Source organism: Lagenorhynchus albirostris, chromosome 14 (genome assembly GCF_949774975.1).
Source record: "Lagenorhynchus albirostris chromosome 14, mLagAlb1.1, whole genome shotgun sequence".
NCBI classification, from domain to species: domain Eukaryota; kingdom Metazoa; phylum Chordata; class Mammalia; order Artiodactyla; family Delphinidae; genus Lagenorhynchus; species Lagenorhynchus albirostris.
Genome location: NC_083108.1, coordinates 61,227,831 through 61,255,737, shown reverse-complemented (window position 1 = coordinate 61,255,737; position 27,907 = coordinate 61,227,831). Strand labels below are relative to the sequence as shown.

General features: G+C 37.6%; 1 protein-coding gene across 4 annotated transcripts; it reads right to left on the bottom strand.

Moving 5' to 3' along the window:
- Nucleotides 1-1,379: 1,379 nt before the first annotated feature.
- On the bottom strand, nucleotides 1,380-27,851 carry RNMT (RNA guanine-7 methyltransferase). Of its 4 annotated transcripts, none has more exons than XR_009534656.1 (12): nucleotides 27,812-27,851; nucleotides 24,887-25,345; nucleotides 22,357-22,492; nucleotides 19,134-19,259; nucleotides 16,554-16,669; nucleotides 15,327-15,508; nucleotides 14,636-14,800; nucleotides 11,526-11,643; nucleotides 10,013-10,114; nucleotides 9,254-9,329; nucleotides 9,052-9,085; nucleotides 1,380-8,038 (listed from the first exon to the last, which is right to left on the bottom strand). XR_009534656.1 is itself a non-coding variant. In XM_060120709.1 (11 exons), the coding sequence occupies exons 2-11, from the start codon at nucleotides 25,301-25,303 to the stop codon at nucleotides 8,019-8,021; spliced, it is 1,416 nt and encodes a 471-aa protein (XP_059976692.1). In that variant the 5' UTR covers nucleotides 25,304-25,345; nucleotides 27,812-27,851; the 3' UTR covers nucleotides 1,380-8,018. The 4 variants fall into 4 exon arrangements, 2 of the variants coding, with proteins under 2 accessions (XP_059976692.1, XP_059976690.1); XR_009534657.1 differs by having other exon boundaries at nucleotides 1,380-5,923; XM_060120709.1 differs by lacking the exon at nucleotides 9,254-9,329.
- Nucleotides 27,852-27,907: the final 56 nt, after the last annotated feature.

Below are 27,907 nucleotides of genomic sequence, written 5' to 3'. Positions count from 1 at the left end.
CATTCAGTGCAAAATATTTTCCGATCTTCCTTGTGATTTCTTCTTTGACCTACAAGTTATTAAAATCTTTTTTGGTTTAATTTCCAAATATTTGTGGATTTCCCAAATTTTCTTCTGCTGTTGACTTCTAATTAAATTCTACTGTGGTAGTAAAAATACTTTGTATGGTTTTAATCCTTTTAATTGTATTGATATTAGTTCTATGGTCTATTCTGGAGAATATTTCATGTACACCTAAGAAGAATGTACATTTTGCTGTTGTTGGGCGAAGTGTTCTATAGATGACATTTAGTTTAAGTTGGTTGATAGGGTTGTTCCAAGTCTTCTGTATCCTTGCTGGATCAGGGTTATCTTTTAAAAACAGAATAAATGACCTCATTCATATAATCCTCCATTCAGAAATCCTCAGATTTCTCCCACTCCTACCTATCTCTATGCATTCATCATGTACCACTCTCCACTTTGCTCAATTAACTCAATTAGCAAGCTAAAGCTATCCTTGTATTCTGTTATTGATAAGATCCATTATAAAGATACAATTAAAATGGTGTGGTACTGGTACAAGGAAAAACAAACTGATCAGTGAAACAGAATAGAGTCCAGAAACAAATTCACACATATATGATCACCTTTTACATGACAAAGGTGGAAAACTGGTATCGTAAGAGAAGGATGGTTTTTCTCAATAAATAATGCTGGGACAACTGGAAATCCGTAAGAGAAAACTTCTACCTTAAATCCTATTAACAAAAATAAATTCAGTAAGATTTCTGATTTAAAAGTGAAAGGTAAACAAAAAAGATTTTAGAAGAAAACACAGAAGAACATCTTCATGATCTTGGTTGGAATATGCAAAGACTTCTTAAACAAAATATGCCAACTATAAAGGAGAACATTGGTAAATTGTATATTAAAATTAAGAGCTTCTTTTCACCAAATACATCCTCACAATATGATACATTCCACAAAGGATTCATATCCAGAATAAACATATTTTAAAAACCAACAAGTCAACACAAAAAAGATAGTCTACCCAATATAAAAATGGGCAAAACTTGAACAGATATTTCACAAAGGACAAAGGCCAATAAGCATATGAAAAGTGCTCAATGTCATTAAGAATCAGTAAAATGAAAACTAAAGCCACAATGAGATACCACTATGTGACACTACTGAGTGTTGGTGAAAAGTGGGACAACTGGAACTTGGAAAACCTGTTGGGTAGAGTCCAATAAAGCTTAGCATGATGTCTGTACTATGACCCTGCAATTCTACTCCTAGGCAGAGAGGAGTACCTGTGCCCCAAAGTTCACGGACTAGAATATTTGAAGCAGTGCTATTAATAGTATTTCCCAAACTGGGAATGAACCAAACATCCATTGGATAAATAACGTGGTTTATTCACACAATGGAATACTATACAGCCACGAAAAAGAACCATGTACAAATACATGCAACAAAAATCTCACACACTGTAGACCAAATAAGCCAGTACAAAAGAATATATACTGTTTGATTCTTTTCATATAACATCCAAAAACAGACAAAAGTAACCTATGCTCTTAGAAGTTGAGATAGCGGTTACCCTTGGGAGGCAGCTACTGGAAGGGAGCAGGAGGGGCTTCTGTATTGTTTGATATGGGTGCTGACCATATGCATGTTTTCCGTTTGCGAAAAACACCAACTTATATATATATATATGTTACTCTTCAATAAAAAGTTAAAACAAAATAATGTGCCTCTGCCTGGATAATCAGCTCAGACTGAAGAGATGATTCCTCTCGGCCATCCTCTCAACTCCTAACTGCCACTCCCAAATGGTGTCAGCCCCTAACAAACTAGATTTGCTCTAGGTCTGGCTGCTAAAGGAATAGGCCTACCAAAATGTGAAATCCTAGTTTAAACCTCTGCCTTCCTGCCTATGAATTATTCACTTTTTACCCTCCTCCCTAGTACACTCAAGGGCCCTCCTGCTCTCTCTGCCCCAAATCCTTACTCAGGAGTAAATGCTCCTCTCAGGGAACATTTAAGTAAGTATCAGTTTTGCACCCAAAGGATGGAGCTCCAATAGTTAATGTTTCCAGTTGCAGGTAGCAGATGAGCAAGGAGTCCTTTAGGCCTAACGCCCTGGAGGCATGTAATGTGCAACTGCAGTGCAGGCCCGACCTGGGGGTTATGGGGTGTTCAAATCTTGGCTTTGCCGTGGGCAACTTTGTGTCCTCTCTGTCTCTCGATTTCCTCATCATTAAAACAGGGATAATGGTGCTTACCTCACACAGTTGTTGTAAGGATCACATATAATACATTTAGAAAAGTGACTGACATAAGGGAGGAACTTAGTAAATGTTAGCTGTCAACATGGCTTTACCCAGGGTACACTGTCCCCAAGAACACATGGCCTAGGGTAAGTCTAGGTAGCAGAGGGCTTTGGAGCTCACCCAAGTCTCGCCAGGCAAACCCAGGAGAGTACTCCTGTGTGCCCTATATTTGTTAGGTAGTGCAGTGAGAAGCAGGCACACATGCTCCAGGGCTAAATGGGAACGGAGGAGGAACTGGGAAGGACATGAGGTGGAGAAGAGCTGGCTGTCCCCCAGCCCCACGTATATCTACTAAATAAGTCTATCATTAAATAAATGCATGCATCAGCCACTGTTATTGACTGCCTTCAATGAAATGCTGTTGTCAGAGGTTGAGAAATGAAGAAACTTCCTATCAGGTGTGTAGCATTTGATGTAACATCGACCAGGGAGGTGGTGATATCATACATCCATGCTTCCTGTTTGACCAAACGGCCATGGGCATTACGGTACAACTGTTACTACAGGGCCGTGGTCCCTGGGTCTGGCCTCTACTTTGAAAACCTGAGGTAGACAACAAAAAGTCACTTCCTATTAATCATGTTCAGTAGCTAGAATATTTACACTGGCAGTACTTCCCCACAGGCAGATTTGCACAAGAAGCCAAATCCTCATTAGGATACTTGAAGACTTACCAAAATAACATAATGCAATAAACTAAGACAGGCTGAATAAATACCCAGAAGAGCTAAAGGGACTGCAGATCTAGACAGCTGACAGCTGACAGTGCTTCTGTGGTCTCTCCTCTGCTGATGCACATCACTCCCACCTACAAGCCCATCTCACTTGTACCCCACCACTCTGCTCTGATGCCCTATAAATACTATTAACGTGAATTCAGGTAGCAATCATACTTCCTCAATTTCCAAGTTTGGGGAGGGGTAGGCTAGGAAACCCTGTACTGATAATCTACCTTTCAGAGTCATCACAAAGATTAGTTAATTTAAGTCACAGTCTCTAATCAATCCTTCTCTCTCTGAAGGCAAATTTCTCTGGGGAGTCACACTGGAGTGGAGGCTTGGTGGCCCAAGTGCACAGTCACCACCCGCAGATTACGACAACCCCCTTAGAATGCAGTGGGAAACGGCCAGGTTCTCTCCGTGAACACTGGCTACGTGGGGCCCTTGCTTTATTGGATTCCAGGCCCAAAGAGTTCCATTTGTGTGCTCTCAGTTACACCACAACCAGCCAGTTTCCCAGCCCATTCCTCACAATTTCTTTCCACAAATGCTGTAGCTGATTCTCACTTCTACTTTCATCCACAGAGGACAAACTGAATGGCAGGTCTGAAAATGCCCTTGAGCCACTTCCAAGAGCAGCTTACATCACTGGCTTGACAATGAAAAGCCATCCTACCACTCCTAACAGTTTCCACTAGTCTTGGATAGAAAATCACCAAATATTTAGACTGCAGATGTGTGTGGAATCGTCCCACAAGCTTTTACCCTGGTGATGGCAGTTCTTCTTCAATCACTGCCCAGACACCTAACTGCAGCAGGAGACGTCAGGAAGGAAGAGCAGAGAAGGCAACAAGGCCACCAAAGCTCGAAGGGCAATGGCTGGGATGCCGCACCCTCTGGCGAGGCTCCACACACCCCTCCACACATGCCAGACCGCTCAGACCGAGAGCCCACTCCAGCTCTCTGTGCACCTTTCTATCCACTAAAGGCCTGGGGACCCCACCTTCCTTTCCTCTTGGTTTTGCCATCACAAATTACTCCATCCTTTGGGGATTCTTCTCTCTCCCAAATTACCCATGGAGTAGGAGAGAGCAGAAGAAGGTTAAAAATATGCCTTATGACTTGCTTAGAATAAACTAAGACCATTACATGAGGACAGTGGTAGGAAATAACAGAGAAGTTTTTCATACTCTACCCAAACTATCACAATACTTTCTGGCACCTCCCCCAGAACTGAAATGAACCTGGGCATGTAACACCAAGAGCTCACCACCCCCACCTCCCCAGCACCAGCACCAAACTGCAGCTGGTGAATGGCAGCCACCAGGCAGAACTGCTACTATTTATTTTCCCCAATGACTTATGGTGAACCACCACTAAGGCAAATGACCATCTCTGTCAGAAATGGTAACAGTCTGGAGATGGACAGATTGTGGAAGGAATGGAAGTTAGGTAACCTGTGTTGTCCTGCTAGAAGGTCTGCTACTCTAACACCGTGAACAATCAACACACATAAACAAATTAAGAGACTACAGTTTTTTAACAAGTTCTCTGGATAATTACAGAAAGAAATGTCTTTAAAAACCATGCATGAAATAAGTGATTTTTAAAGGAGCATGTATAAATTGCTCTGCTTTGCTCTTTAAATTTTTCACTACATATAAAAAACTGGCAAGTTTTCTAAACAGTGATAAATTAAGAAAAACAATTCACACTGGTGTCAGTTTCCGAAGAGTCACACAAGAAGCCAGGGCTGATAACTCTTAAGGGTTCTGAAATGGCACATGCAAATTGTGAATGGGGACGAGACGCCAGACCCACTGTGCCAAGTACAACGTGGTGACAGAGGAGCAGGTACTGGTTGTTTCTGGGCCAAAGGGGGTAACGGATCTACAGCATGCAGCACTCGTAACCCAGACCCATCATCAGGGTGAATTCCTACGAAGTCTCTCAGTCAGCTTCCTTTACCACCACGCTGCCGCCTGCTCCCCACCCCGCCACCCCAACTGCAGTTCCATATATAAAGCTGAAGAAAATGTGCAAACAGGTTCACATGGGAGAGGTTCACCAAACGTTGAGAAAAGCACCTACGGCATTTTGGTTCAGTAAAGATATGAATTACATCCTTGATAATTAGAAACATTCATTGCTATTGTAAGAAACTCTTAAGAGAAAGCTCCCCAAATCCAAAACAATTTTATGCTGGAATTTGAAATGTTCTATCTAGTTCTAAAACTGCATCATATTAGCAAATGAAGTAGTTATTATTTATAATGAAATTTAATAACTGGTTAAAATTCTAGGTAATTTTTATGACCATCTAAAATTTAGTTTTAAACTTATAATTTTAGCAATACATATTGAACACTTACATTCAATTGTACAGAACGCAATTCATTTAATCTTGAAAAACACTAACAAAACTAAGGAAATAAGTACACACACCTCCGAATCAGTACACTCTCTCACCAGTTCTACAACTGCAATAAATTTAATACTGTAAATAAACACTGGACAAAGCAGAGCACTGGCGAAAGAACTCAGAGGTTTTAACAAGTCATTTTATAATTTTTATGAGCTAAGAGAGTGGAGGCAAATGGAATTCTTAGAACATTACTTAAAAATAGATTTTTAAAGACAAAGGTCCCGACTCACTCTTATATACACACACAAAGTTCATCTGTCACAGACAGCAAATGTTGAATTTATACACTGTAGTTTCCAGCAGCATCCTGCACGTTGAGAATAATTAAATTAAACAAGGATGTCAGATCTATGGAAGATGGACCATTCAAATCTGTACAAGAAAGAACACAGCTGTTCTGGTGCTACTGCATATGTGATGTGCTCACTGCTGCTTCTCAAATGCAAAAACCAAGTAAATACCTGAAAAGAAAACCAATAAAAGTTAGAGCTTGGTTTCTCACATCCTCAGGGCAACAATCTTGGTCTTGTTCATAATTTGGTGAAAATTCTCAAGCAGCTTTTGAAAAGGAAAAGTTCCATTATTTCTAGGAGTTCTTCAATAATTTTGAGTCATACTTAGGCAGATATGGGATCATATCTGCTTACTTGAACACAAATATCCACTTACTCCACATCACAGCCCTGGAGAAAACCAATTTAACAGCTCTAAAAATCTCTACTGACCGTTTGAGGAAAAAAAAAAAGTATAAAAGCAAAGAAAATGAAAACTGGAAAACCTTATGATTTAATTCTTTTTACCTGGAATAACTGCACTACTATGAGTGCAGGGGTAATCTAAGTTTGCTACTCAGGAGGGGAAAAAAACCCTAATAAAAATGGTAAGGAACACATATAACGTGCATGTTAAAATTCATCCAGTTATCCAGTGGTTGTGTCGTAGGGCCTGGTAAGGAAAGTGAGCCAAAAGCCACATGACAATCGACAGTCCCAGCCCCAAGAGCACTCTCCCTTAAATAAGGTTTCCGGCTTTGATGTGTTCACTCAAAGACATCTAAATGCATCTATGGTTCCCCATTCTGAACCACACTGAAGTTCAAACTTATTATATCTTCTTTTAAGATACTGATAGATTTTATGATTATGAAAACGACTGAGAAGACAAATCCTCAAAACATCACAAAAATGTTCAGGGTGTTCACTAGAACATTCACCCAGCAAGTCGAGATAAGAAGCCACGTGATGAGGAGGCCTCGCCCCTTGGGTCAACGGTAGAACAGGGGACGGATGAAGGACAGCAGACCACATAAGGGCCTCCCAATCCTCGAGTCCTCGGCCTCTCCAACCCAGCCTGCACAGGAGCACCATGGCAGTCTCCCCTAACATCATTCTGGTCATGCTATTCTTTACTCATTCTCTAGCTCCTGAGTCTTTTAGGAGAAATAAATATGGCTGGCAGCAGAATAGACAGATGGGGAGAAAATAGGCAGGGTGATCATCAACACTGTGGATTCTTCTTGAGGGGAAGGAAGCAGAGCAGCCTAAAGCACTCACTGGCAAGTCCTGAGGCTCAGGACAGGCCGGCATTGCTGAGCTTGCCGTGCACTCCAAGTGCTCTTTCTGCAGCAAACGCTGCCAAACCCACCCCTAACACATCTATACCCACTGCAGATAACCTGGCAGTCCTGACCTGCCTGGATCTAGGGTCATATAAAACCAGCGCTTAGTTTCAGATCAGCAATGAATAACTTTCTCTCCTTTCTTACTCAAAAATTCTGGAAGTCTCACTAATTATATAAAACACCTTCTGTGCCAGCATTTCAACTGGGATTTAAACAAAAGAAACTTAAACCACTTCTAAAAGCAGATCAGCAACAATTCTCTTTTCTTCCACATTTAAAGCATCTTCTAGAGGAGCAGCAGGCTCTGGTAATACGAGCTAAATGATTAGACCAGTAGGAGTCTAAAATATAGCTTCTTAGACTGTGGCACCAGCCCACAAAGCCCTCCAGGTTAGAAAAATGTAATTCATCACAGGGCAGATGGACCCTGACACACTGACCCTGGTTGCCCTTTGGCCATTGTTCCTTTCCTATTGCTTTTCTCCTCTCTAACCCACCTCTTCTTCAACTGTCTGGGAGCATCTAATTCTTCACTTGTATATTACTGCTAAAGTCCATGTTTAATATAAAAATACAGTGCTCATCTGCAGCCAGCACCACCATCACGACCTTTGACCTAGGTCGTTCTGTTACACGGCACTTTGGAATTGGTGGGACATCTAAGGTAGTTGGCATATCTCCACTCCAGGGAAACCAAAGAAATGTGTCGGTTTCTGCACATATTTCTACGTTTGTCAGAGATTACGTCTCTAATATCTTCCAATCCCATTTCTACCGAGGTCACCAATATTCTGAAACTGGATCAAAGTGTGCCTTCTTCCCTTTTCCTCTCTCTCCAATTCAGCAAGTTCTAAGAATTTTCCTTTCCGTGGGTGTCCATGAGGCCATGGCTGCGAGTGTGGAGCACCTGGGCTAGCTCTCTGACCTCAGCCAAGCTATTTGCCTGCTTTCCTATCTGTGAAAAGAAGACAGAATTAATAGTAGTCTACTGACAAAGCTGTGAGGATTAAACGAGGCATAACACAGGAAAAGTTTTGAACAGTGACTGGGCCCAAGCTAAACACTCAGTAATACGAACTATTATTATTTTCCAGATTTCACTAGTTTTTATTAAGCTCTCCTTCATCTGTTTTCCCCATTACAGGAACTTCAGCATGTAAAACAGTGTGCCCAAAAGTCACTTATTTATGTCTGTTTCTTCTACTGGATAGTACACTTCTGGAAGGCAGAGAGGTAACATTTATTTTTTTTATCGTCCAAAGCCCTTTCATAGATCTTTATGTAAGTTAATATTCAAAATGTTTATCAAATGGGTTATCTCTGATTACCTTTGATTTTTCCTTCAACATAATCAACAAATATTTAACCAAAGAGTGGGAACTACCTTTTAAGTCATCAGGGCAACCATATAAGGGTATCACCATCCTGGCAGGGAGGCTCTGGGACTTCACAGACTGGCCAGGCCTCTGACCTCTCCTCCAAAGACAGGTGCCTCACTTCAGAATGTCTCTACATCATGGCTGTTCCCAACCACACACCCTCTAAAACATCCTGCTCAGTGCTGCTTCACTAAATGTTCTAGTATTTATTATGACCTCACTGTCAACGCCAGAGAGGCCAGAATCAAATAAAATACACGGAACTGCTCCATAAGCCAAAATTTCCAGCAGAAATGTAAGGTAAAGACGTCAAATACAGATGGCTTCACAGTAACAAGTAGACAATGAAAATGTTTAAGAATGCTCGTCAAAGTTTACGTTAAGGAACATCCTGCATATATTTTCTCTTGGCACTAAATAGCCGTGCAAGATGGGGAATTAGACATTTATAGGAATTTTGTGCATAACACAATCACCCCCTCATACAAATTAATATATGTCAGAAAAATTCTAAAGTTTTCAGATTTTAACAATCACTTTGAAGCAATTTTTGAAAATGTCAGTAAATCTACACTGATGATATACTCACTTGTAGCTTCCCATTCTGATTTACTTAAGGTTCCCTAAAATTTAAAAAAAAGAAAATTTCAGATTGAATATGCAAGTACATATATACTTATTTTTCAATAATGGACAGAGGTCTCCAAAACCCTAACTTCATTATAAATACACATACAATTTACTGTTAATATTATTGTGATCTAAATATAAAATAAATCAATGAGATTAACCTTTAATGCCATCTTCTCACCACTTTCGCGCTCCTGCCAATTCTCTAAACCACTGATTCTCAACCAAAGGGTGAATCTGCATAAAGAGGGTATTCGTGTGTAACTGGAAAAATTATCTAGCTTACATTTTTAACTTGGAAAATGGAAAAAAAAAAAAAAAGAGGCCTATCTTGAAACATCAAATAATACTGCAGGAGGGAATAAGATTTTTGTGTTTTTACAAAGGAAATCACAAAATAAAGTATGTATCATACAAAGGAAATAAATTGTATTTAGTGATGTACTTGCTACTTTGCAAAGGCACTGAGTAACAAGATATACAGTGGCAAGTTTAGTGACTAATATAATTTTGAAGAAGTGATAATTATGTAGCATTCATAATTAAGGAAAATGTGAACTTCCACATAGAAGTCAGAGAAAATGAAGATGTAATTTTTCCCCATCTAAGTTCATAAGCCCCTGAATTTTATCTATGGAACACCACGAGTCAGTAGTGTCCAGGTAAAGATACAATGGTATAGCAAGAAAACTCTCAAGCCAAGCCTATAACTTTTCTCCCATCCTTATTTCCTCCATTCTCAGTTCGTTAAAGTACATTTTATTCTATATTCTACAGTTATAAAAAGTTATCACAACTTAGGGGAAACAGACTACTGTATATCTGATTTGCAACTCAGTGAACTCAAGTATTATAAATCAGTGAAATAATTTCCTAAGTTTCCATTTTTCTATAAAGCATGTTAAAAAATAAAAACTTACCAATGGCAACCTCACTTGACTGTTCTTCATGTACTTTGCTGCATGTTCATAGTCATCCGCCTTCTCAGATGCAAGTTTGGAATTCTCGTTTGCAGGATATGGCTAGGGAAGCAAGTGAAACTCCTAGTTGAGACATTACACTGAAATTTACAATTCAGAATTAAACACACAATCACTGAAATAAAATAATTAAGACAGTAATCTTTAAGTATTACTTCAGGAATACAAACTACACATACTTTTGAAATATGAAAAAAAAAAGGAGTGAAGGGAATCCTCTCTGAACAAAGCAGCTGCCATGGTCAACACTGAGCATGATCAGAGTATCTACAATCACAGAGTCTACACAGGGACTGAATAGCATCCTGAATTGCCACCAAGGACCACTGGCTGCAAACACCTTTACCTACCTGACTCCTGGTCAAAGGCTTTTTCTGTTATGACTCTAAGCTGAAGGAAGTTATCAGAAGGGCTAAACATTCATTTGAACATTATGGTGACTTAGCAGCCATGGAAGTATGAACAGCAACTGGAAATAATACAAATGAAATGCTCAGTCAACAGAACCTTGGGAGTTCCAGAAGAGAAGGAAAATATCCAGCCTCCAATACAGGTCGTCTCCATATTTACATAAAATCTGAAGAAGGGCCTCAAAACAATGCTGTTCTAAAAGGTATGCTGGACAAATGTTTATTCAAATTACTTTGAGCACTATTTTTAATCCATTTTAACATCTCTTTATACTACAAAGTGCTTTGTAATGCATGTAAATAAAAACAATGAATTACACACTCATGTAGCAACCATCTGCTCTGTAAAGGTTATATACTCTTTTAATTCCTTTCTTTGCCCTGTTACAACAAACTAGCTAGCAAGGAACCACTTTAGATGTACATCTTCCTGAAGAATTTTTAAGAAACTGATCCAGGAATGTTTACCTTGCTATCTTCTTTTTCCCCTTTATAAGTATCCTACAGTAAAATCAGACATTAGAAATTTAGCTATGTGTTTGCTGTTTAAAAAGTATTTAGTTTTTTGGACTTCCATAATGGGGAGAGGCCAGCGTGCTGCTGAACATCCTACAGGGCACAGAGCAGCCCCAAATGCCAACAGTCCTGACGTTGAGAACTCTTATGTTAAAGTTCTGTCCTAGGGCTTCCCTGGTGGCGCAGTGGTTGAGAGTCCGCCTGCCGATGCAGGGGACACGGGTTCGTGCCCTGGTCCGGGAAGATCACACATGCCCGTGAGCCATGGTCGCTGAGCCTGCGCGTCCGGAGCCTGTGCTCCGAAACGGGAGAGGCCATAACAGTGAGAGGCCCGCGTACCGCCAAACAAAAAAAAAAAAAAAAAAAAAAAAGCTCTGTCCTAGGTGCTGAAGAGTCTAGAGTTGGCACCAATAAGCTGTGTAACTTATATAAATACTGAGTGTGTACATGGCCTTGAAAGAAATCTCAGAGACAGCCAAACAAGTTTATTACCACCTGGAATTTTTACACCTTTTCTAAATACTCACCTCCAGGGCCTGCATTCGTTTTAACAGCATTTTATTTTCATTGTTCTTAATCTTTTCCTCATAGAATTCCAGAAATGTTTTTTTGTAGACTAGTTTCATATTGTACTTCTTCGCCATTCTGTCCAAAAAAGATTATTTAATGAAAAGGCTTCCAAAATATTTGTAATTCCACACGCAACAGTAACACCTTCTGGGCTTAACTAAAAACCTTTACAAATTCACAAGAGGACCATGGAAAATGAGTGAAGGGCAACACACCACTGACCTGAAGGAAATGTGCAGTTAAATCTCACTGGGTCACAGGGAACTCCAGTAACATAACAGGCCAGGAAATGAAATGAAAGGCTGTGAGATGGGGACCACAGGCTGTAAGGAACACTTTTCTACCAACTCCATTTCATTTGACTCGATCCCTCACAGTGGCATTGAAAATAGTGGCCAACTTCCTTCTTAAAATAGTCTCTTTCATCTACTGGATTCCCTGGCAAGACACACTATTAATTTTTATCCTACATCTTGAACTGCTTCTTCACAGTTTGTTTTACAGGTTTCTTTTCCCAACTTCCAAATGTCATGGTTCTGAAAAGTGTGGCCCAGAACCTTGCTCACTGTCACTCCCTGATGTATACAGCTTGCCAACAGCTACGGTAGCTCAGTCCTGGCCTCTGTCACTGCACTGCTCCCTAGAAATCTCCACCAGGACTGTCACAGGTGTGCTCTAACTCTCCACCTCCAGGGCTGAATCCCACTAGCCTGTTCTTCTGCCAGTCTTTGCTATTTCAGTAAATCTATCTAACGATCCATGCCTCCCCCTCTCTATGCCCAGTGTTCAGCACACCACTATGTCCTCTCCATTTACCTATACAACACACTTCAAACAGGCCCACTTCTGACCCCGTCACTCGCCACCATCCTGCTCCAACACCATCACCACACAGCTGTACCACTTCGCTCGTTTCGCTGCTATTCTTACCCTCCCTCAACCAATTTTCCAACTGCAGCCAGATTATGCTTTTAGCAGTGCACAGGTCACGTCCCTCCTTCACACCCTTCACTGGCTCTCCAGCACACTTAGGGCACAATTCAAAAGCCTTTAACATGGCCTCTAAGGCACTCATTTATACAGGAGTGCTGCCTCATCTTGAGCCAGCTGGGCCCTGATTCCTTAAGGCCCAGTCACAATGGCTTTCCTTCAGCTCCTTGAACTAGCCAAGCTCTGTCCATCCCACTTCAGGGTCCCTTACACCTGGAACACTCTCCCTTCCAGTCTCCAACTGGCCAACTAGACAGCCTTTAGATGTTGACTTAAACATCACTTTTTCCAAGGTGGCTTCCTTAAATCCTCAATGACATTAGGTCTCCCGTTATGCTTTGCGTGTGTTATTTTTTCCGAGTGCATTTGCTGAAGTTGATTACTATGTAGCTGTAGACAACAAAAGGGAACCTGAGGATGATTTCAGGTAGCACAAAAGGAGGAGAGGAAGAAAGGGAAAAAGTCTGAAAGGGGACTTGTGAGGTGACAGATGAGGGGACAGAGTGAAGGAAACATTTGCGGGCCACTTGGATTTGCATGTAAGAGGCATACGTAAGGCAGGAGTCCCTGTAATTAGCATTAGCCCTCCTTGGAAAGACAACATGAGTAAATATAAAAGCCTCTTTTATTCCAGGTAGTTCATTTTCTATCATAAATATCCAAAATGAGACTTTACAAATGAAACCAAGCTTTAACCCTAAGAAATACCATAATTACAAAGAACTGAGACTCAATTTGACCAATCTGAATAGGTTTGCCATGTAAAAGCTAATTAACGAAATGGCAGAAGGGTATCTCAAAATCCCTATGCATTTTCTGATTGTCTCCCTGAATGAATACCTGTCTTAAATAATTTAAAAAAATTTAAAATATTAAAGTGATACTTTATGACTTTATATGTTTATAATCATTAGGCAATATAAGCAAAAAAAATTGTTAGTGTATGCCTAGCATTTTTTAAAAAAAAACTTTCATTTTATTCTTTATATTTTGGCGTATACTTAAATCACCAACTTTGTCAACCCCAAACACCAAGCTAACATACCAAACATATAAAACAACATACTAAAAATGTTTAATATTTTTCTTTCATAAAGTTGAAGAGCATAACATTTCCCCAAAGTTTGCTAATTATAAGGAAAATGTGATATAAATTTTTTAATTTTATAGTTCATATTTATAAATTGTGCATAGTATTTTCCATGTTTAGTCACATGCTACTTCATTTTCTCATATTATTGTATATAATTTTTATATATTGTAGAACTCCTGAAAATCCTACACCCATAATTTTACAAGCTGCCTGAGACACAATTCAAATAATCAGCAGCCAAATATAAGTAAAAAAAGTAAAGCTCTTCCTCTTCCTCAGTTAATAAAGGCTTTGTTTTAAAAAGAAGGAAATGCAGTTTGGTCAGCTGTGACATGGCCTGCATTTAACTGGACTCTTCCACGTTCCCTATCAGGGAGACCCCCAAGACCAAGAAAAGGCCTTGGGGCCTTACCGGAAACCCCAGCTTTCCCTGTGCCTGTGGTTTGCCAGGACTCCTAGGAATTCAGGTGCATGAGTGAATACATTCCTGAATCAGGAATTCCTGATTACTCATTCCTGAATAATCAATTTATTCTTGCCATTGCCCGTGAGACAGAGGCCATTTCATAAGCTATAGCGAAATATAAAACAACTTTTAATACCTATCCCTGTCAAAAGGAGGATCTCTACTTTGGGAAGACTCATTTTATGTTACCAAAGTACCAGCAGTTACCTAAAAACAAGTCTTTTGTTATTTATAGTGTCAGTTATTTTCTTCCACAACTTGCAGGCAACAGGCTCCCTTTCTTGCCTACAGGATGAAATAATTCCAGGAATAAAAGAAACTAAATGAGTAAGGCTGCAAGAGACCTATGCCACCAACCCTGGATTTGAAGTTATTATTATTATTTTTTTTAAATAAGGCTATACTTCTTCTTAGGATTCCACTTAAAATAAGAAACAAACATAAATACTGATTTTTTTTTCCTTTTCTTTCTCTCTTACGCAAAAAGAGAATAGTTAACAGATTAATGACATTCTTACTCATTTAGCAATGGAAAATAGACCAAGAATTCAGGGACATCCACAACACCTTCCAAGTTGAAGTCATATTTGCAGCCAAATAAAGGATAAGCTCCTTTCTTCTGAAATTTCACAGTATATATTTCATTTCCAAATGATTCTGTTTCTGAAGCTTCAAGGCGTCTTCTATAAAAGTTATCCCCAAACCAAAACAAAAAGATTAAATTTGTTATTAGGTCAAATTTATTTTGATCAGATTAAATATGGGAGGGGGACACACACATGATGCAATTTTATAAAGATTAGCTTTTAATTGGATTTGAGCTACTTTTAAGAAGCGATACACTAAAAGATCATTAATAATCTCACTAATAAAATTATGCTGGAAGTAGGTTTCACTATCATGACAGCTGGTTAAGTCCCAATGCCTCACATCTGATCTGGAGTTTGTCTAGCAATACCACCTCTGGCTTTTTGGCTGGAAGTAACATCAATCTCCAACTTACACAGAAAGATGTTTTAAAGGTTCATCTGCAAATCTAACTTTTTAACTTAAAATTTGAGTATCTACTCAAATACATTATCAAAGTGCTCAGCCCTTATAAGATCAACAAGGCATGTTCTGTAAACTTTATTCCTAATAAACACTTGCTACTCTAAAATAAGCTTAATTTTGAGTATTTTATAAACCACAACATATAAAAGTACTTACATCAATTCAAAGCTATTGGGAGTGGTACCAATAAAATAGCCTCCAGGGCTCAGTCTCTCACATGCATTTCTGAGCATGACGTCAGCCTGCTCATAGGACTCGAATGAGTAATGGCAGACAAACTGACAACTGCAGATGTCAAAGCACATTTCTGGGTCACGAAACTTATCAATCAAAAGTTCCTGAAACAAATTAAAATGGGTCAAGACTTTGAAGTTGGCTGCGACATAAAAATTTAGTGAATTAATTTCTAGAATTAGGATCCTTAAAAGTAGACATGACCTCCCACCAACCTCCTCTTTCTCATTACATATCATAAAGATCATAATAAAAACGTTCTTTCTTTCTGATTCAACAGAATTTGATTCCCATTTTCACAGTAATTTTAAAAACTAGGGATTCTGAAATAATGCTAAAAAATATATCAAACATGACATTTAAAGGAGTTGAACCTTTAACTGGCTTTACTTGAAAACTAAATAAAATGATGTTGAACAGTAACTTGGGTTTAAAAAAAAACACAAAGCTGGTCTTTGGGACATTTTTTACTTTTTAGGCTGCGCCATGCAGCTTGCGGGATCTTTAGTTCCCCAACCAGGGACTGAATCCAGGCTACGGCAGTGAAAGTACTGAGTCCTAACCACTGGACCACCAGGGAACTCCCTGGGACATCTTTTTAAAACGCAGAAGTGTTTTTAAAGGTTTCCAACTTTCTAGCACTTTTCCTTCCACTTTCACAACTGCAAAAAAAATGTGTAGGGTTACAGGTATCTATAATAGTTCAATGAGCTAAGGAGTCAGAAAAGAAATGTTCAAGGGGGGGACTTCCAGCATTTCGAGTGCCTCTATAGTCTTGAACTTCAGCTGTTAAAGAGATTTGGAAACAGGTGTCACCAGACTGTGATATGTTGGGAAACCACCCAAACAAATTACAAGGTAAACAAAATGAAGTGCAGATCTATTTCAAAATACTAGAAAATAAATCGTGTCCAAACAGAGAAGCAACAAATGATTTCCAAAGTAAAAGTATTAAAAGCTAAAAATTCCCAGAAGTATTCACTGGGTCATTTAAGGAAATTTATCATTAATGGAATTTCTAGTTGAAACTCAAAATCCACGTCCTAAAGATTTTTAATGTTTCAAAGCAAATTTTTAAAAAATGAGCTGATTTTTAAAGCAAACCATTTACTCATACTAAAATATAAAAACAAATAAAAAAATACATACCTTTGAACAATCAGCAGTTATAAATTCTGCACTGAAAATATATTCATTATCACGACAACGATTTTTCATGTCCTCGTACCGTTGCTGACACTGTTTGACAGAAACATCAGCAATATCTGGAAGGCGGACGGGTATTAGTAATGTCAACAAAGGCCCACAGAGTTAAAACGGAAATGCAAAAATGGCACAAATCTAGACTTCATCTCAACTTTTAAACTTTGGCAGCAAATCTAGCCTTAGAAAAGCAAAAAACGTTCTATTTCCTTCAAAACAAAAGAGAAGAAAGTCTTTTGTTCCAATGGAAATGCCCTCTTATTTTTCAAAAGGAATTAACCACTTTCTCAATAGGTAGTGACAACAGAAAAGTTCTACCATGATTTTTAAATGCTTATTCAAAGTTAAAAGCAGAAAGTTTAAATTCCAATTTGGATTATAAAACCTAACACTATACGCCCAGCTCTTTATAGTTTCTTAATAAAATGTTATTTGCCTTTTCCCAGTGTTGACATTTGCACTGCAGGTACAAAAGCAACGGTGGGTACTTTGTCATGAATACAAGGTAGGGGCACCAAAGGTACTGGTAATACTTGATATATTCTTCACTGCTATAAGCCAGCACAGAAAGAAAAAAGGGGGAAAAAAATCCAATTTCATTTAAGAATGTCCTTGATAAGCAGTAAAAATTAATTTTATGAAATCTTCAAAACATTTCTGCTACATAACAAAGTCTGCCTGAACAGGACTGGTGTGACTGCACTGTAAGCTGTACTGCCCACTTTTTTCACACAAAATTGTTTCACTTAAAGAACCACTGACAGACAAACTGGTTATTCAGACTTCGGAATTTGGCAGACCTTTTCTTCATAGTGAAAAAAATGAGCCTGTCATTTCATGAAAACTACAGACTGTATTTGTTACCAATGATAAATTTGAGCTTTCAAGTGAAAGTTCCAACTCTGATAAACTTTTATCTACCACCACCGGCTGGGCATCTTCCCAATACTTAAGACTTTTCTGACCGATGGTGATATTAAACAAATGTGATTTCCTGATGTCAACATTTAGAAGATTTGCATAACTTTAGTGAACATTGTTTTCCAAATATTACAAAATCTTGCAGGGCGAAGTGCAAGATAGACCAATGGATTTAAATATAACAGAACACAAAAAGTTCACCAATATGGTTTCAGATTCCACGCTGTAACTAACCTTTAAAGGAACTACCACTTGCCGAATTTTGATGTAGTATCAAAGATGAATATCCTCAATTATCTGAAAAGGCTATTAAAATACTCCATTTCACAACTACTCATCAAATAAAATAACACATCAAAACATATTGATGCAGAAACAGGTGTGAGAATCCAGTTGTTTTCTATTATTCCAGACTCTAAAGGAATTTGCAAAAGTACTTTTAAAATGCCAGTCTTCTCACTACATTTTATCTGTAATAAATATTTTTTAAATTCTTGGTTTTAATTTCTATAATCAGCAGATATAACCACATATGCAAAAGCTTTCTGGGGTCCTCAATCATTTTTAAGAATGTACTGTGGTCATAAAACCAAAAACTCTGACAAGTGCCGATTTAGGCAATACTACTCCACAGGTGGTGCTGGGCACTTCCCACAGCAAGGAACATGACATCATCTTGTCCCTCTTCAGAGTTAAGACTGACCAGCAGATTCAGGCACTTGATTCATCCAGTTAAGTTCCTATCAACTTTTCACCTAATAGCTTAGATCTATTATTTTACCAAGAGTGGAAAAATTTATTCATCATGATTTTTCAATAAAGAGGTATTTTTCTTTTCAACCATTTGGTTACGTTGAAATATGGTTTATACAGGGTTAGAGAAGATAAATACTCGCCACTTCCTCCCTTAGTTTATGAATTTCAGAATGAGTAAGTTTCCTTGCTCCCTCCAAGTGTGAACGAGATTTTTCCCCTTTATTTCATGTTTCAATCCACTGTAATCACTGTCTTTTAAAAATAATTAATTAATTAATTAGTTAATTAATCTTGGCTGCGTTGGATCTTTGTTGCTGTGCGCGGGCTTTCTCTAGTTGCGGCGAGTGGGGGCTACTCTTTGTTGCAGTACACAGGATTGTCATTGAGGTGGCTTCTCTTGTTGTGGAGCACGGGCTCTAGGCACACGGGCTTAGTAGTTGTGGCGCACGGGCTTAGTTTTAGTTGGTCCGCAGCATGTGGGATCTTCCCAGACCAGGGCTCGAACCCGTGTCCCCTGCATTGGCAGGCGGATTCTTAACCACTGTGCCACCAGGGAAGTCCCTTGTAATCACTCTCTTTTTTAATGAAGAAACTATCCTATCTTTGACCAGTGAAAGCCTTTCCAAGTTTATGCTTCAAACATGGAGTCCAACATGACTCCAATCATCCTTGTTTTTAACACCATCAGTAAAGTCTCATTACTCATTTTAGAAAACACCCATCTCATGCCTAGCCCCCAGACATCTTCTGGTAAGGTATTTTGGTATTATGTCCATAATGAGATCTTTCTTATTTACATTTACCTGACAGACCACAAATTATTCTTTCCCATGCCATTATCTGTCTTACCGGTACAAACGAGCTTGTCAATTCTTCCCTTTTTCCACTTGAGCAAATCTCCACCTTTACCACATCCCAGGTCCAAAACAGTGATATCACGTTTTTTTTTCAGTCGCACCTTTTCTAAAAATTCTCCTAAAAGAGAAAATTAAGTCATAATAAATGATCTCTTCTCCATTTTTACTAAAGCATAAACTGTTACTCCTAATAACCTACTAACTTCTGCCTGACACGTACAGTAAGTCCCCTACATTCAAACTAGAGAACTTTCAAAGATGTGAATGTGTGTTCGTTATGTCCAATTACATAAGTTAGTTCATGTGTCTGGCGTACATTGTCACATGCATGCTCTACAAGTGATTGTGCTTTTGTGTATTTTACGGTAAAGTACTGTACAGAGTACAGTAGTACAGTATTATTTCAAGCCCCGAAGGTCCAGAAGCTATTGTAAAAGCAGTGGTGATGTAGCTGGTACTGCTAAGAAGGGCGGGTTGTTGTAATGTACTACTGTACTTTTCAAGGAACTGTACTATAAGTTTAAAAATATTTTATGTTTGTTTTTTATGTATTATACGTGTGAGAAGTTATGATAACCTATTACAGTATAGTACTATAAAGCAATTGTGTTAGTTGGGTACCCAGGCTAACTTTGTCGGCCTTACAAACAAATTGGACTTATGTACATGCTCTCAGAACAAAACTCGTTCTTGTGTAGGGGACTTAGTGTAATATAAACACATTCATTTATGTAATTAATTCATAACTTCTAGAAAATATTTCAAAATTTGACTAAGAGTTAATTAACTTGATCCTTCAGCATTAAAGATGAAAGAGTATGTGTCTGGTATTTTAGAAGCTAAGACAGGTTTTTGAAGGTTATTTTCAGAATTTGATTCAACATTAAATAGCAAACATTTTATTTTTTCTCTCTCATTTTATTAAAAAGAAGTTTAATAGTACAAAGAAGCCACATGACCTTGGTGGGTCAATAGCAAACATTTTAAATTCTAATTAATACAAGAATACCCAACACTTGCTCATGATAAGAAAAAAATTATTCATAATTTTTTGTAGTTCTCTTTCCAAAGCTAAGTGTTTAGCTTACTATACATGTAACAATTATGGGATCACAAGAGACCTTGGTTTTGATAAAAGATGTCAAGCTTACCTCTAAACTAGTCAAAAAACTATACATACCTCTTAATTTTACTATCATCAGAATTCTTAAAACTCTGAAATAAAAATGGAGTCTTTTATCCCAATCTACCAAATCACATTAAGATCCAACGAATAACATTAGCATGTCCCTTACATCAATAGCCAAATGGTTCAAACATAAGTTAAAGGCATATTAATATTCTTAGACAATGAAATATTCAGCAATTCTAAAATTGGATAAAATACTGAATCCTAGATCTACTCTTCTTGTCTATCATTCTGAGTTTAAGGTTTTCTATTTCTTATGTGTACTATTTTGACTGCTAGAATATTCTGTATAAGTACTTCTGCCTTTCTCTGTCACAGAAGTACAAGTGTTCCATATTCAACTTTCTGCTATGAATCTTAAAAAAAAACAGCATAAAATATAATACGGAAAGAGTGAAAATAAGAATTATAAAATCTCTTTATTTCCACATAAGATTAATGAGAGGGGAAATCTTCATGAAACATTACTCAAAGATATCTTTATCACATTCAAGCATCATACTCAACTATCACTAGCTATAAGTAGCAACAAGGAAGCGAAAATGAATGACAAAGAATGGGTGTTGAGAAGAAAAAGAAAAAAGGCAGCAAGGGAATTTGGCACAGACCACACTGATTACAGCAGGACCAGAAAGACAGGTGCAGATAGCAAAGCACCCATTGAGAGAGTTGCTGGAACAGCTGAAGAAGAAATAATACCATAAATATGCAGAGAGATAAATTTTTGCCAAGTCTGACATACGTGTTTTTAAAAACTACCCATTTCCCTGTTTATAAAAATAATACAACTAACAATGTGAAAAATAGTGAACTTAAAAATATTTACTCAATGAATAAATACATAAATAAACAATACATTAGGAAAAATACTCAATGATAACTTATCTGCATTACTGAGGATGATGAGGAAAGGAAGAGAAAAACTGAAAAGAAATTAGGAACAGCAACCAAAGATTACGAGTATAGAGCAAAAATGCCATAATAAGTAACCTAAAAAAAAAATAAATAAATAAAAAGAAGTTCGTTTATTCATTTACCCTGGCTGACAAGTAGCAGAGTCAAATAAGTTTTATTTTTATAATAAAACAAAGAAAAATATTAAAATGTGTTCGAAATAATGAGTCTAGTTCCCACTCCTGACACTTCTCAGAACGGATAATTTATCTTTTAAAATTACTAAATTATTGTTAAAACTAGTAGAAAGTAGCCATAATTAGCACTTTATTCTTTTCAGTGTAAATATGAAAGCATTCTCACTTTTTCTGAGGTTGGCTTTTTAGAAAACAAAAACAGAAACCAAAATTTAAAAAAAACCTTTTTGTGAAAAACTCCAAAATCTACTGGCTTTTAAAAATTCTCTAATCTCAGGTAAGTGACTATTTAATATACTTGATACACAAAGCAATAAATATATTCTGAATCATATTTCCTCCACTGACTTCCATTTTAATATCAAAGGTGAGTTTCCATACATAAAATGCTGTCTAAAAAGCTGAATGTCTTCATCAATCCTCAAAGTAAACTTTATTTCTCCCCAGAAGAAAAAACAAGTTCAATGGACAATCAATACACATGATGACCTTTACCAACTCATTAAAGGCCTAGAGATAAAAGATCATGGCACTGTCCATTTTCTTGACCTAATGGAACCCAAATGTTTAATTCAACAATATATCATTGCTCCAAAACTATTAGAGTAAAATAGATTATTTAATAGCACTAGGTTAGCTTGATTCTAAATGGAAAAGCACGCTGCCTTCTGAAAGCCTGATTAACTCATCAACTTAATATTAATTAAACACTCATTGCTATCTTATGTAGTCAATCATAAGTAAATATGAAAAAAATTTACCTAAAAGGCTTAGTTTCAGTTTTGGCTCCAGTCTTATAAAGCCAAGCTTTGATGATTAAATGAATGGTAACTAAAGACCTAGTAGCTTTGTGTATGATTAACCATTTGGGGAGTAAAAATGAGACATAAGCTGAAATTAAAAATTCAAAACTATAAATCAAAAAACAAACATACCAATGAGGACACTTTTCATCCAATTATTAAAGTTTCTTAGGTAAAAAATTCTACTTTGGCTACGCTTCTCCAAACCAACTTCCTGGAGTTCATTGTAGTGAGCGGCCACTGCTGAGCTGTGTCCTTCTTCCAAGTTCTGAAAATAAAAGAATTGAATAAAATTAAGAAGCTGAACATGAAAAAAATTAGTCTAAAAGAGCATCTGACCTATATACGGATAAAATACTACTGAAATTGGTAAACTTCATTAAGCAATGGCATAACCACAGAAATCCTAATTATAATCACAAGGAAGATTTTCCCCTGTTCCCTATTTTTAAAAACATCTCCTGATTTAAAAAATTTTCATCTTGATTTTCATCTATAGAATTTTGGTGTTAATGTATTAATAAAACCAGTACTCTTCCAGAGTTCTGATTTATTCAATTCAGTAAATGTCAGTCAGTGGATGAAGTTCCTACAAGAATATAAAATAGAAATAATACATTTATTATATTACTATAAAATTGTTGTGGGCATTAAGTGAGATAATATACACAAAGAGATGGGAACTCAACAGGCTATGTTCAGTGTCAGTGATTTCTATTATTTGCTATTAACCTAATTCAAGTTTCAATTTGTCCTCTCTATCTAAGACCCTAAGCATTCTGCAAAAATGCCAGGACGGTAAAGGGCTTCAGATCCCCCCACTCCCCTGCTCAACCAAAGTGTTTCATCTGACATGTAAAATAGGTAAAAGGTTTACGATTTTCACTTGCAAAAAGGGTTCCACTGTTAGTAAAAGTTTAAAAACTACATTTATGATACAAGCTCCTCTCTGTTACAAAGATTTGCATTCCACCAATGACAAACATGTGGCTTATCTGCTACTTTCTTCCTGAGGAGTGATGGCAGAATTTTACTCATTCATTGAGTAATCCAGATTCCAACTCAGATCCCGCCACAATATAGTATTTCCAGATGAAAATGACTTGCTATCCCTTGCTTTATAATATTCTTGCTAAATACCAGGCTTAGCTAAAATTGTATGTAACTACCCTAATAAGAAGTGGAAACACCATAGTTTAAGGAATTACATTAAGAAAAAAATGTAAAGCTGGGTATCATCTTGATATTTATCATTGTAAGTGATAATCTCAAATACTTCAGACACAAAAGAGATGAACACCTAATTACGAAGGAAAAAAAAAGGATGAACACCTAATTAAAAGAAAAAATAAGAGATGAACACCTAATTAAAAAGGGAAAAAAATGAACACCTAGTTAAAAGGGAAACAAAATTTAAAAATTAATTAGGAACACCTAATTAAATCATCTGGACCTTACACTGTTGTGTTTTTGAAAGTACTAAGAAAAAGCAAACTATAAAAACTACCTTTCAAGTTTCTAGTTAAATAAGATTTCCGAAATAAGATAAAAATTATCTCATTAGTAGAAGTTGTAGAAAATAACTAAATTACAAGAGTTAAAACCCTACTCTATCTTAAGATGATGTCTATTAAAAATAGAACATTGCTACAGATGGTCAAAAAGCACATGAAAAGATGCTCAACATCACTAATTATTAGAGAAATGCAAATCAAAATTACAGTGAGGTATCACCTTACACGGGTTGGAATGGCCATCATCAAGAAGTCTACAAACAATAAATGCTGGAAAAGGTGTGGAGAAAAGGGAATCCTCATACACTGTTGGTGGGAATGTAAACTGGTACAAACTGTACAACCACTATGGAGGTTCCTTAAAAAACTAAAGATAGAACTACCATATGATCCAGCAATCCCACTGCTGAGCATATATCCAAAGAAAACCAGAATTCGAAAAGATACATGCACCCTAATGTTCACTGCAGCACTATTTACCATAGCCAAGACATGGAAGCAACCTAAATGTCCATGACAGAGGAATGGATAAAGAAGATGTGGTACACATATACGGTGGAAAATTACTCAGCCATAAAAAAAATGAAATAACGCCACTTGCAGCAACATAGATGGACCTAGAGATTATCATACTAAGTGAAGTCAGTCAGAGAAAGACAAATATCATGATATCACTTATATGTGGAATCTAAAAAATGATACAAATGAACTTATTTACAACACAGAAATAGACTCACAAACTTGGAAAACAAATTTATGGTTACTGAAGGGGTAAGGTGGGAGGGAGGGATAAATTAGGAGTTTGGGATTAACATATACACACTACTATATATAAAATAGACAATCAACAAGGACCTACTGTACAGCACAGGGAACTCTACTCAATATTCTGTAATAACCTATATGGGAAGAGAATCTGAAAAAGAATGGATATATGTATATGTATAACTGAATCATTTTGCTGTATACCTGAAACTAACACAACATTGTAAATCAACTATACTCCAATATAAAATAAAAATTAAATTAAAAAAAAGAACATTCTTAAGTTATTAAAATTATGTAAAAAAAAGGTATTATTTCACAACTGCTCCAGATTTCAATCTGACATATTCCATTATGAATAAAAGAAAATACACTCAAAATACCTTTTGCTTTTCAGGAACATCTTCAAGTTCTATTTTTCTCCTTTTCTGAGTGCCATCTCCAGTAGGTTCATCTTCTGGAAAACCATCAGTTTCCATTCTTCTTTTCCTTGAAATGCCTTCATCACCACCAGAACCTTTTTCCTCTGGGGCAATTTCAGCATCAAGTTTTCTTTTCTTGGATGGAGTGTCTTCCCCACAACTAGAACTTTCCTTTACAAGATCATCTTCAAACTCCATTTTTCTCTTTTTTGGAGTGTCTACTTGCCCACAATTAGGAGCCTTTTCAGAAAGCCCAGTCCCAGGAGAGGTTGCGTTTTCATTAACAATGCATGAAGACTCTGTTTCTGAATCTATTGATGTTTTTGCCTCTTCACGAGAGATCTTTTCACATTCCTCTGCTTTTGCAGAATTTTCCATTTTTGATTACTTAAATAGATGGTAAAACTTCATGAACTAACACTGGAATGGCAAAAATTTCATATTACTTGTAAACGTAATGCTAAGACTTTAAAAACAATTTAAACCAGAAACTAGTCATTTAATTTCAGCGATCAACTAAGAGTTTAAAAAACCTCATTAAAGAATATTGAAAACAATATTGATATATATTGCATATGAATTTCTGAAAACGCTAATGTGGAAGTACTAATTATAATCCCGGAACACTTCTACAATCTTGTCCATAAAAGTCACCATTGGCATTAAAACTGACGAAGTCGTGGTAAATGAAGTCAGTTCCATTTCTATCCTGATCCTTACCCTACAGCCTTGGTTCCCCAAATGTGCGATGGACACTATAACAAACTGATATGGGCACGGGAGAATATTTCAAAATTTAAGGCAAAGGTAGTGACATCTGACATCTGGAAAATATCACAGATACAGCTTCAAATAGAGCATAGTTTTAACTGAGTAGATTGCACTACACTTCTTATGTATACTACTATATATAAAATAGACAATCAACAAGGACCTACTGTACAGCACAGGGAACTCTACTCAATATTCTGTAATAACCTATATGGGAAAAGAATCTGAAAAAGAATGGATATATGTATATGTATAACTGAATCATTTTGCTGTATACCTGAAACTAACACAACATTGTAAATCAACTATACTCCAATATAAAATAAAAATTAAATTAAAAAAAAGAACATTCTTAAATTATTAAAATTATGTGACACCAGAACCTTGTGAAGCTGAGACTGGTGGTACCACAGAAAATCAGTGTAAAACAGGAAACGAAGTTGATGTCAAATCCTATCTCAAGGCTTGAGAAGATATCCAGTACTCAACAGATGTACATATTCCACTAGTATGCATTCGTGGTTAGCTAAGAATTAAACACAATTTTTTTTCAATCCATGCATTATTTTTAAATACAAAGTTGTTAGGACACGCTTATTGTTTGGACTAAACTATTTAGTAAGGGAAACTGCTAGGTATTTCTTTTGGCCTAGGGACACTGAAAGCCAAGAACAGGAGAAGTCTGGGAACCTACAGTTGACTTCTAAAATCCTTACTTCGTAATGGGTGTCAGAATTAGGTAGAAAGTGAAGAAAGTAGAAATGGGTGGACAAGAAGTTTCAAGACCCAGCCTGCAACTTAATGACCATTAGTCTCTTTCAAATGTTCTTAAGCCTATGTGTGAAATGGGAGGGGGAGAAAAATAAGTGAGCTATTTATTGGACAGGAATTTATTAAGTCATTCAACAAGTTGAGTGAACGCCTACTACAGAGAAGCTCAATAAGACACTATGTGAATTAGTCTTCAAGAAGTTTACAGCTGATATACTATTAAAATGTTAGGCTGTATTATTCAAACCAAATGTAAAAGAAAAAGCAAAAGTCCAAAAATCAGTGAGATTCAGCAAATTCAGAACCTGAAAATTATGAAGCAGGGGGTGTTCCCTGTAAAGAAACAGAATAAGAAATAAAGTCGCTTAATGGAATGGGTAAAAACAAGTCACTCTAAACCGGGAAGGGTTTCAAGGGATATTAACTTTCACTACCCAAGGTTTGAGGTAACAAAATACCAAAACGTGCCAAAACAGGAAGAAATGACTCACAGAGAAAAAAATTACCCAGAAATGTAATTTTATGAATACTACTTAAAATGATTATCTAGTAAAACTATCCACCAAATTATCAAGTCCCTATCCTCTCCTCCCTACCATTTATTTCTTAATAAGGAAATAGAAACTGGTTTTAATTTCAAATAAACCAATGTAACTTATCCTTAGCTATAAATAATTTTAGCTGTAAATGTAATATCTAAATTCACTGTTGGGAATAAAAGTTAATTTTATTTATATTTATCTGTGATATTTCCACAGATGAGATGGTCTAAAGACAATTCGGTCAGAATAAACGACACGGATTTCCAAACGAACCCAGAGATGGATAAGCCTGAGGCCGAGCGCCTAAGGTGAACAAAGAGTAAGGTCCAGACCCAAGAGGGCTGTCCTTCGGAACCCTCGAGGAAGAACTCAGGTACAGAGTCGACAGATACACAGATGCGCATGAACGACCACACCTGCATCTCGGTGACCTGCGCGGCAGTCACACCCGAGGTTTCACGGGAACCGCCGGCCCGGGGACTCGAGCTCAAGCAGGTGAGCTCCACGCCCAACCCGCCGGCGGGCCGGGTCTCCTCGAGCCCGAGGACTCACTGAGCTGCCCCGGCGCCGCCCGGCTCAGGTTCCAGTCCACTACGCAGGCCAGGCGGCCGGCCGCTCCGGCTCCGGCAGCCCGGCGGGCCTGAAGCCGCTCTAGGGCCTCCCGAACCCGGGCCGGCTCTGCGCGGAGGGGCGTCAGCGCCCACGGACCCGGCACTGCCATTGGTCTGAGGGCCTCTTCCACCGGGTCGGGCGCGGCTACACACAAAAAGTACGAAACCCAGCGTTGCAACCACACACTCACCGTCCAGCCGTCCGCGACTCTGTTTGCGGAAGCGGCTCCGCGCTACGCGCACGCTGTGACGCCACTTCCGGAGACCGCGGGTCATGCGTCCCGGAA

What these genes read in the sequence shown, in the direction of transcription:
- RNMT (XM_060120707.1), bottom strand. Translation starts at nt 25,303, where the DNA reads ATGGAAAATTCTGCAAAAGCAGAGGAATGTGAAAAGATCTCTCGTGAA. An exon ending in AACGAATGCAGGCCCTGGAG is followed by an intron (nt 10,115 to 11,525) that starts GTGAGTATTTAG and finishes TTGCTTCCCTAG; the next exon opens with CCATATCCTGCAAACGAGAA. An exon ending in GTCAAGTGAGGTTGCCATTG is followed by an intron (nt 9,086 to 10,012) that starts GTAAGTTTTTAT and finishes TTTAAATTTTAG; the next exon opens with GGAACCTTAAGTAAATCAGA.